Genomic DNA, 10,964 nt, shown 5'->3' with positions numbered 1-10,964 from the left:
TGATTTTCTAGTGACTTATGGCATGTGTTTCAATTCTTTTGGCTGAGCACATTCAGTCTGTGCCTATGTGGGAGCAATGGAACTGTCCTCTATTCAGCATCTCCACATCAGAAACATGTAGGCTTCTAGTGACTTTGGGAGTCTCTGGTTTTGCATGATACAAGTTAATAGGTTGAAAGTTAACAAATGTGCAGGGGGGAAAGACTGAAACACATGCTGCCACTGCATGATCATTTTAACTTTCAGAAACAGGATCATAACAATTCCTAAATGTAGCTTAAAAAGTTATGAAGATGTTTGCCCCTTTGACAATAATCAACTACCATTTTTTTTCACCTAAACCTGTTTGCGATTTAAGCCCAGTTTTGCACATAGCAATTCTCCTTTCAATTTTTAATGGTTAGATATTAGCTGTAAAAGGCATGTCACCTGCCTGCAATTCGGACTTGGTACAAATTAGTATCTGTAGGAATAGGTCTAAGATAGCATCCTGCTCCATGATCAAAGTGAGCACCCAGAGCTCACCAGAGCATCATATTGACGTGATAAGTGGAGCCATTATAGCCGATTGTGTCAATAATGAAAGTTCCACAGCCTCCCTAATTACACATTGCTTTGCTGGAAAAAGTGGCTCCAGGGGAGCAGTTAGGCTATGCACAAACACAGCCTGCCTGAAAAGTCAATAAATATGATTTACATGACTGACCGGTACAATCACTTTGTAAAAAAAAAGAGATAAAAGGAAGAGGGAAAAAGAGAGACAATAAATATTTCATATAAAAATGCAATACTCTGAGAAGGTCCACCTTAGCACTTTCTTTAAGCTGTCCTGAATAAGCAAATTAAGGAGCTCATCAGTATAGCCATGATAAAGAGAGAAGGGGAGGAAAAAATTATCAAATAAGTGTGAATTAGTGGGGTTTTTTTTCTCAATTCTGTAAGTTCTTGACCCCATATGCCTTTTCCACCATTCACATTTATGAATAGCTCTGCATTTTAGATCACGCCCCAGAAAACACAGGGATGGCTCCTGCTTTGATTTTGGAGGGGGTTTCAATTAGTATTAGCCTGTTAATCCATCACTGTGCTATGTCTATCCCAGGTGACTCTGTACTGATAAAGCCAAGAGCAGTAATAAGGCATTTCTTAATTAAGTGAAGGTGTAGGCCTTGTGACTTTCTAGAGATTTGCATTTGGAACTGTCAGAAAGAAAGTAAATAAGAATTATTAGATTCAGATTTGGAAGGCTCTGGAACAAAATTGGAAACTTTCCCAGTTTATCCATCACAGACTGGTGTTTACAAGCCTCATCTATCTTTCCCCATCTCCCTCAACAGGTCATCCCCATCTTGTCCATCTTTCTCCACCATAACTTGGCCATCAGTCCTCCTCACCTCTCCATACTGAACTCTCATTGTCCCTTGTCTCCTTGCCCTCAGATCTCCTCAACTGAAGCAACCATTGATCTTGTATCACTGAAGCTGTGGGAGTGGACCATGTAGGGATGGATGATGATGAGAACGTATGTCTCTATAGCATTTTTTTAAGTTTAATTCCCACAGTATACAGTGGAGTTCTGCCCCCCTCTACTGGAAGAGCTCAGCACCTCAGCTGAGCAGCTCTTGCTTTTTGATTTGCAAGACATCGGGTTGGTCCTTGTAGAAGACCCAGCCCTTTCGCCATGTCCATAGAACACTCAAAGTCTAACCCTGCTCTCCTGACCAGTCTTGCCTGTACTGTCCAGGGATGGGATGATCTGGCTGCACCCTTGTTTCTGGTCTGTCACCCAATGCCTGTTTTTCACCTCTTTACTGATGACAGTAGTTAAGGACACAAAAGCAGAGTTCAGCTGTGGATCCAAATTGTATCTTCAAAGTTTCTTTTTCAGTCTGGATAAGGGCTTGTAGTTGAATAAGCTGTAAAGAGCTGAAGACACAAAGGTTAGCAGCTGTCCTTTAGGCATTTTTGGCCATCAGACTGTTCTGCCTTTCCAACCTGAGCTCAAAAGGTCAATGCACATTTAGTGCCTGCTGTGAAAGGAATGAGCACGTTTGTTTCTCCAGCTGGCCTACCCAAGTGCATATTACCACCTGCACCACACTTTGGACTGCCAGTCCTAACACCGTCTTTGTTGGCAAGAGACCAGACACGAAGCAGGGAAGGGGGGCTAAATACACCTGAGTGCAAAACCTTCTCAGAAGAGAAAGCTTTGCAGAGGCAAAGCAGAGTCCTCTATCCCCATGGATTGAAGGTCTTTGGGGCCAGAACTTTGAGCCCAGCCCACCATAAAAACACTCATTTCAATTTAAAACACTGAGCTACATCCCCTGCTATGTTGCCTTCCTCCAGTCCCAATGACCCAGGGGTGTTTTATAGGTAACGAACCCGAGGAATGGAGATTAACCTTGCTGTACGAGACTACACCAGGTTGCAAAGCACCAACCTGGTAGTAGCTCCTGGGTCTCCGTGCTGCTGAGTGCTGTTACTTCTGAATGCTGAACTCTTTTTGAGTATCAGGTAGAGCTGATTCAGGCTTAGCAATTCTTCACCTTGTCCTGACTTGCCTCAGTTCTTCCATGCATATTACACCTCAAGCATGGATGGGAATGTGATTGTCCTCTGTTTCAATAGCCTTTCTCTTAGCTGTACCCAACAAGAGCCCTGCACAATCCACAGTCCTACAAGGGACCGTTTCTCCCAGCCTCATGGGCTGCATTTAACTCAATCTGAGATGTCAAACAACCCTCTTAAAATACCTCCATATTTTCTACATCCAACCCCTCTTCTTCAAAGGCCCAGTACATTTCACTTTTATGTCAATCATCTGATTTTGCCAAGAAGGAAGATTTTGTGAGTCAAGTGAGCCCAAACAGCTGACAAGACCAAATCTTCAGAGAGCAATAGACACTTGAGCCTCCCATGAACCAATGAAGAAAGACAAGAAAGCAAGGCACAAAACAGTTGAAGCAGATATTTCAAAGTTTTATTGTATAAATCTACAAAAGGCTTTGCTACAATAGCAAATAGAGAGTAGCACTATTCTATTGGCAGGTTCTAGTGGCTTGGTGTGATCTTGTAACTCCAACATGACACATGAGGAATAAACTGCCTGATACAGTCAGATCTAGGGCAAGTGATGTCGGCTTACAAAGACCTTTTGGCTTTAGCCTCTATAACCTGTAGCGATTCAATGCGTTTGCTTTTAAACAAGTTTTTTTTAATTAATAATATCTCTAGTAAAAATAAAAACTCTAAAGTAGTTTTTTCGGAGTTAAATGTAAAATTTTTTAAGGGATGAAATCTGCTAAAATCTCACAGACACAAAACATACACACTTCTTCATCCATGTGACTCTGCCCCAGGAAAATAAACTACCAGTCCTTCCTGGAGAGGCTGGTAATATAAACCAGGGTGCTACAAGTAAAGCTCCAATCTGCTAGGAGCAGTCGTTAAAATAAAATCAGTCCAGGAAATTCAGTTCTGCACACTCCAAAAAGTCAGCCGAAAGTGTATAAACCTCAGGACCAAATGACCAATAGCACAAACAAACTAATTCATTAAAAAGGCAGTAAAGTCTATGGAAAAATAAAATGCCTATTGAGGCAGTCAAGCCCCTTGAAAGGTACTGTGGAAATTAAGCACCTCAGAATCAAACATAATTTTGACCTTGAGATGATACCTGTGAAGTCTGCCTTTAAGTGGTTTTATATAATTTTCCAGTCCTGGACATTTCTGCTGAGCATTGTCGGAATGCACGTTAGGTCTCATTGGATTAGTTCAAATACAACAAAACACCACAGAATTTAGTTAGGTGGATTTGATTGCTCAACACACATACACCTGCACACACCCGCACTGACACGCACACAAGCATACCCGGGGCAGTTGGCTCTGGAACAGAGAGGAACCATCTGGACCTCTTCAGTTGAGATGTGAACCAAAACTGTCTTGTTCAACTCACTCAGGCTCTTGTCTTTTGCGAATCTTTGGCACACTCTGGGTCTGGATGGAAACAGTCATGCCAAAGCCAGCACAAGAACCCCAGTTCTTGCAGTAACTCTGGCCCATGCAGATCCAGGAAGCGCCTGCTGGCTCACAAGACTTTCCTTTCTGGCAAGACAGTTGGCCCAGTTGTGCAGGCTCAAGCAGTTCAGACAAGCATCTGGGCCACAGGATGCTTCTCCGAACCTACAGAGCCCTTTGAGGTTTGAAACTGATACCCGCATGAAATGAAGCTACCCTCAACTCAGGAAAAACAGAGTCACAGCATTAACAGCATGGAGGGTTCGTAGCCTAGGTAGGGTCAGTCATTTGACAAAGTTAATCAGAAAAGTTTTTAAAGTGATAATCTAGTGAAGATTTCATTAGGTGAGTCCCAGTGGCCTCAAACTGCAGAGGTATAGAATGATCTCAACAGACAGTCAATACAAGCCCAGCATTCTTGCTGTCCCCAAAGCCCAGACTTGATTCTTCTGTTCTGCCCTTTGGTTTCTCTTTCCATTCTCAGCACATTCTTCTGTTGTTGGAGTACCTGGACCAGCTCAGACTTTTCTTTGTCCTGTTGGAATTGGCTTCTGTCTTTCATTCTGGCTGTCAGCATCTGGAACACGGCATTGCACTGCATGGGAGGGTCTTTGGTGTGTGATTTGCCCTCTGTCTTCCTGCAGCACTCACTTCTCCCCTGGGAAAGCAGTACTCTTGGACACAGAGAAGGAAACTCAGAAACAGCAGCAGGGATCTCTGTAAATAAATAAATATAAAAAATGCAGCAGCTCTGGTTAGATATCTAAAGGTTAGAGTACAGGGGTTTTCTCAGGAGACTGGGTTAAATTCAACTGTGCTCACTAGGTTTCTGCAGCCTGGAGATGCTGGTAGGTATTGGTGTCTAAGCATTTGCCAAAGGTCCATCAGAAAGAAAGGCATGATGTGCACTGCCCTCAGAGCATTAATTACTGGGGCTGGTGTTTGGGTTCCTACATCAAGAAGCAGAAATCCCACCTACCTGGTGGTGCCAGTCTCTTGCAAGTATTGGGGCTGAGGTCTCAAGACCAGCACAGATATTTGCACCCAGGCTGTTCACTATCTCAGGTCAGGGCACTAGGGAGGCTAACAAAGGGCCCCAAAAGGTAAGATGAGAGGTAATTACCTGTGTCAGTCTTTCCTTCAGACAGTGGATCCGGCAGTTGGTGGCTAGGGATCCTGACAGCAGGTCTGATGTTGAATACTTGGTGCTGAAGCTTTTTCTCTTTGGCTTTCCTTCCAAATCCAGAGCACTGTGAAGTGATTTCTTCTCAGAGGAGGATCTGAGTGAGTCACTGTAACCAAGAGAAAATAATGCTTGTAGTGCATGGCCAGCTCATCCTCAGCAATGACACCCACTTCCCTATCACTCATCCCAGGTCATTAGAAATGCTCCCTTCTCTGCAGATAGAGCTGCTGTCAAACTAACTCGCTCTGAACAAGTGAGAGGAGAGCCCCCACTGTTCCTGAGACCAACGCACTTCTAGCAAGGGAGCAGCACAGGCATGCACCTCCTTTGGGCTGTGTGTGGACCTGTGGTGTGTTGTCACAGATAGGGACTCAAGCCCAGAACTTCATGGGGCAGGTCCTTGGGCTAGACTAGTGAAGAAGCTTCCCATTTCCTCCCCCTATTAATCAGAAAGTGCAAGATACTGTCCTGTTCGGAAACTTTTCCCACTCACCGTGCTTTAGTTCCCTTTCAGTGGCTCTCTCTTAAGCTTTCTTCAAACCCTAATTTGTCACTTACAATGCTTCATATCCCATTTCAGATTTATTTTTTTTTTCCTATCTCAGTGCAAGATTCCTACTGGATGGGCTATGGCTAATTTACGTTTGAGGAGTGCAGAAAAGACAATGTCAGAAAGTTGCCTTACCTTCAGCCTCTTGGAAGGAGGCACACCGAAGGCCTTCAAAGTCACCAGTGCCACATGTTACTGCTGCTGTGGAGCCAAGAGCATCCCAGGGGCACTCCTGTTTCTGAATCTCTGCTGCATCTCTTGCAGAGGTGTTGTTTATTTGGTCTGGTGGTGAATGCAGATGATGCTCAAGATGTGTCCAGCCACAAGAAGCTTTGAAGATCCAAAATTCTTGAACATGACTTATAGCAGTTTCATCTCAAAGTCCTATCATGAGACATTAGCCAAAGCAAGGTGGATGCTGAGCGTGTCTCAACATGGAAGATGTCACAGAGTCCAAGTCTGTCTCCATCCATGGCAAGATATTGTAGAAAGTTCTTTGTGAACAGAAAATGCTCTGTCCTCAGGTGCTCCAGGACAGGAGTGCCAGGCTTCCCAAGAGCATTTTGAGTCTGTGTGAGCAGAAACTCTTTGTTGTGATGCACAGGCTGAAACTGTGCTGGGACACACAGCTCTCCTATTCACTTCTTTTTGCTTTTACACGGCAAAAGCTTCTTTTGTCTCCACACATCAGCATGGACTCGATTTGCTGCTCTGGGGATATTTTGCTCTGGATTTAGGATGTGTTTGTTTGTTTCATTCAAAGTATAAGGATTTACTTCCCTTAACCCCCCCACACCCTCTCAAAACAGCTCTGGTGCCTCCTCTCTCCACATTGACACCCCCTATTCTGTGAGAGGAAGCAGACTGCTTCTTCAATAAATGAGCTCAGAACTTAATTTGAAACTCTGTTTCCTGCTGAATGCACAGTATAATGTGCAGAGAAAGGGCAAAATTTGTCTCTGCACTGCAGTGGCCTTGATTGGAGTGAGCAAAACCTAAGACAAGTAAACTGGTAAGAGCCTCTTGAGAGGAAAAACATTAAAGCAGGTAATAGGTGCAATGAAATGAAAAACACTAAAAATAATTCACATTCTTAAAGATTTCAGTTCCTGAAGTATAGGATTTCTTCTCATTTAAAAAAAAAAAAATCCTTTGGAGCAAGTAAGAACAGGAGATTGCCAGGTTAACAGAAGTCCAGTGGTAAATCATAAATGGGCAAGGGTCAAAAGAAAGATGTCTCCTCAAGACAGGGACACCTCTTTAGAAGAGGGAGGAGGGAAGGAGAAGGAGAGATCCAGATGGGTAGGAACCCTCAGCCAATTGCTGCACTTGTATGAAGTCCTTGAAAGCTGCCAGTGTTACGCGGCTGCCTCTGAAGTTGGGAATTGTCTCTAGTTTCTTCTCAGGGATCTCATAAAATTGTCTGTTCCCCAGAGTGGTGCAAGCAGTATCTCCAGCACCCCCATATTGCATGGCTCAGGTGAGGTGGGCAACCACATCCTAAGGTGCCTCTCCCCCATCGCCTCCCTCCCCCCACAAGCAAAGTTAATTCCTCTGCTATGGGCTGTTGGACTGAGGACACCTCATGTCTCGTCTCTAGCCAGAACCTCTCTCCAAGGAGAAGCTTCCTAAATATGCCCCCTTCTCCCTTTCATGTAACCCAGACCGCTGCATCCCTTGGACTAGCTCATATGACAGTAGCTGGTGGGCTAGGGGGCTCCGGTTGAGTCCCATTGCTCGGCACAGGACTGGCAGTGGTTGAGGGAGGCACGCTGTCCACAGAATCTCCTGACTGAATTTCAGGGGTCCTCTGTGGGCTAGGCTCCTCAGAGTGGTCCATGTTGCCTTGGACTTCCTTCCCTCTTTGGATCAGCTGCTCTAAGGTCTTGGGCAAGGGGTAACTCAAGAAGCGCTTCAGTTTGGGCTGGAGGGTGCCTACCACATACTGGATAATTTCCTCCTCATCTGCATCAACATAGAGGGTCTGGTACAAGTCTCTCTTGCGCCAAAGGAACTGGTCCAGGGGCTCCCCCTCTTTCTGGGGCAAATCCAGCTCCCTTTTGATAGCATCCCTAGTCAGAGTCCCCTCACTGTATTGCAGGAACTCCTTCTTGAACTCAACCCAGTTCTTGACAGAGTCCTGCTTGTATTCCCACCACTTTTTAGCTGGGCCATTCATGTGGTTTTGGATTTGAGACAGCCAGTACTCCTCTGTTCCACCCACCTGCTTTAAGTATTCCTCCAAGTGGCTCAAGAACTCCCGGGGATCCTCAAAGACCTGAGTCTCCACTGGGGAGGCTGGAGCATCCTCCGACACAGAGACCCACTGGTAGGAGTCATGGGCCTGGGGGATGCTGGGCACCTCCCCAGGAGGAGGGGTCAGTGCATACATTTGGCTCATATCAAGGGCATAGTCATAAATCTCCCCCTCACCTGGCCGTATCTCTGGGCCTCCCACCCCAACGGACACAGTCTGCTTGCCATGGTCCCCAGGGCAATATTTGCCTCCCATGGACTCCAGACGGTCTGCCCACTTCTCTAGACGGAAAAAGACTTCCTTCCAGACATTCATCTCTCGCTTGACCCATCTCTCTAGATGGGCAATGGTTTCCTGGCATCTGGCCAGGCAGGCCTTGATGGACTTTTTCCATCTTTGGTTATCAGTTGGGACATGGTCCTCCAAGTTATTCTCTAACTTCCCCACTGATTTCTGCAAGCCTTTCAGCTCGCGCTCCACCTGCTTGGAGACCTCAGACAGGAGGTGCCGGTGGGTCCTCCTGACATGCTCCAACATTTCTGCCCTGCATTTCCCTATCTGCAGGATCACATTGGGCTTGTTGGCAACTCCACGGTGCCCCTGGAAAGAGTGGATGCCTGCACTGGTGACATTATCCAACTGCATGGCTCTGACTGTGCGAGTTTCAAACACGGAAAAGACTGTTGTAAACCCTGGCACTAGACCTGGCTCCCAAAAAACCCACCACAACACTTTCTGAAAGACACACAGAGACTCCTAAACCCCCCTCAAAGGACTTTTTCACACAAACACAACCAAATCAGATATCACCGCAGAGCAAGACGTTTGGTCCCCGTGGATCCCAGAGAGAGTTGTAGGCAAATTTTTCCCAGTGCCTAGCTGGAAACGCCGGTCTCACGTGCTCAGGGTGTCCCAGAGAGAGCCAGGATCCTCCAGGAACAAGGACAGGAGTTGGCTAAGACATCCAGCCCCACACGCGTGCCCGCTACCTGCTCATCCGGAGCTGAGAGTCTTGAACGGCAGAGAGTCCCCGCTGGAGAAAAACACACAGATATGCACAGAGAAGCTGGAGGCTGCTGCAAAAATCCTGCTGATTTCTCCTCGGGTAAACTTGGCGAGTCAAAAATGCTTTCACTAGAGATGCAAGAGCTGCTTCTCTTCCCTGTCTGATCTGCCACTAGACCAGGCTCCTCCGTCTACTTATACCCCACACAGCTCAACACGTGGGTGGTGCCCTGCCTCCTCTCGCACGCTCGGCGCAGCGTTCATTGGAGGAAAAGCAAGGCTGGTGTCTGTGGCAACCCAGATCTTGGCAGCCTTCCCTCGCTTCCCACCCCCTCACGCACGCCCCCAGACTCGACGCGAGAAGCACTTGAAAGGTGCTGGAGACAGTTGGATAGATGGATGAGTAATCGCACCTTCCGCCTTTCAGATTGCAGGAAAAACACTTATTCATTCCACAAGTATTTACTCAGCAAGGTCATCATTAGCATGCTGCCCCTGGCAGGACTCGCGGAGGGGGAGAAGAGGAGGAATTCAGTGTGTCACACCAAGACAGACGCCCACGGGCCCCCGCACACCCTCACATGTGTATGTGTACACACACACACACACACAGAGTGAGCTCACTCCTAATGTAAATGCTTGGAAGTGATGGCAACTCAGCAGGGGGGGGGAGAGAAAGAAAAAAAAAGGAGGGGGGAAGGAGAGGGGGGAACACTCAAAGGAGCCACTTCAGCACAAATTGGAGCACGCTGGACTTTCTAATGCACTAGCAGGTGGGAGTCATCCCCACTGCTTAGCTGCACCAGACCAACTGCTATCTTGGGAATATTTGGTAAGGGAGGGGGATGGCATCCTGGTTTTTACACCAAATTAAATCCACCCATCAAAAGCCTGTTCTGTACTTAGCTTGAATCAGATGCTTAATCAGTTAGCCAACCCACAAGCGCAGATGAAGCTACATTTGTTCTTTGCTCTTGACAAAGCAGGAAAAGCCAACCATAAAAGGAGTCCCCGGGTCTTATATAAGCCAGAGATAAAGGATTCCCTAAGAGAGTTCCCTGCCGGAACACCCTTGGAAGGGTGCTGAGGACATCTGGGGCTTCTTGTTGCCTCCCAGTGACAGTGGCTGGAGGCAGTGGGATGCTGATTCATGAATATCAGCTAAAAAGGGATTTCAAGCCTGTTGGCAGTAGGGAGGTGCCTTGCCTCTGCTCAGGGTGGTGGGCAGTGTGCCAGGGAGGTTTAGGATGGGTGCCTGCTTCCGCAGCTCCTAGCCATGTGCTTCCTGGTGGGACTGCAGCCAGCCTGGGGTAAGAGCGAGATGCAGAGGGGACAGATGGCCTTTGAAGTGAACCCCTGTTGAAAGGAGGTCTCAGTGACCTCATGTATGTGGTTAAAGCAGAGTCCCCTTGAAGAAAACTGGTTGTGGCTAAGCTGAAGGGCATGAGGGACAGGGATCAGGACACACCCCCCACACACCCCCCGCCCCTTCCCCCCTGCCCCATATCTATGTGCTGCAGGAAGGCACACATGTATTCCCTACCAGCTGGTGGTACATGGAGAAATGCTACTGTCATATGATTCTCAGGAGACAGGAAGGTTATTTAGGGTAGCAGCAAGCTGACGTAGAAGGGCTGCATGGTTGGTTGAAGGTGGGGAGTGACAGTGAGTGGGGAAAGAGACAAAAGCCTGAGGGTTTAAATGCAGGATTTCTGATTCAGCAGACCCTCACAATGCCATTTTATCCCACACATATATGATTATGGTGATATATATCACTGACAGAGAAATATGCCCTCTGCCTTGCTTACTTCTTCACTTTCGCCCAGCCTTCCTAAGCATGGGATTTTTGTGCATCCGTGTTTGTGTTTAGAAAGGGTCAAATCATGATGCCAGTCATCTGAGGGGTTGGGACAGATCTGGAGCCTTTTATGCTGCTATCT

General features: G+C 46.8%; 1 protein-coding gene and 1 long non-coding RNA gene across 2 annotated transcripts; both read right to left on the bottom strand.

Moving 5' to 3' along the window:
- Window positions 1–2,961: 2,961 nt before the first annotated feature.
- LOC119145027 lies at window positions 2,962–5,287 on the bottom strand. The gene is made up of 2 exons (XR_005103276.1): window positions 5,147–5,287; window positions 2,962–4,740 (listed from the first exon to the last, which is right to left on the bottom strand). It is a non-coding gene; the product is annotated as an uncharacterized LOC119145027 (long non-coding RNA).
- Window positions 5,288–7,347: 2,060 nt separating this feature from the next.
- ARC (activity regulated cytoskeleton associated protein) lies at window positions 7,348–9,172 on the bottom strand. The gene has a single exon (XM_037381012.1). It carries the CDS (start codon window positions 8,659–8,661, stop codon window positions 7,447–7,449), a length of 1,215 nt encoding a protein of 404 aa, XP_037236909.1. The 5' UTR covers window positions 8,662–9,172; the 3' UTR covers window positions 7,348–7,446.
- Window positions 9,173–10,964: the final 1,792 nt, after the last annotated feature.

Source organism: Falco rusticolus, chromosome 3 (genome assembly GCF_015220075.1).
Source record: "Falco rusticolus isolate bFalRus1 chromosome 3, bFalRus1.pri, whole genome shotgun sequence".
In the NCBI taxonomy this organism is placed as follows: Eukaryota; Metazoa; Chordata; class Aves; order Falconiformes; family Falconidae; genus Falco; species Falco rusticolus.
Note: the sequence above shows the minus strand (reverse complement) of the source record. Positions and strands in the feature narration are given on the sequence as shown.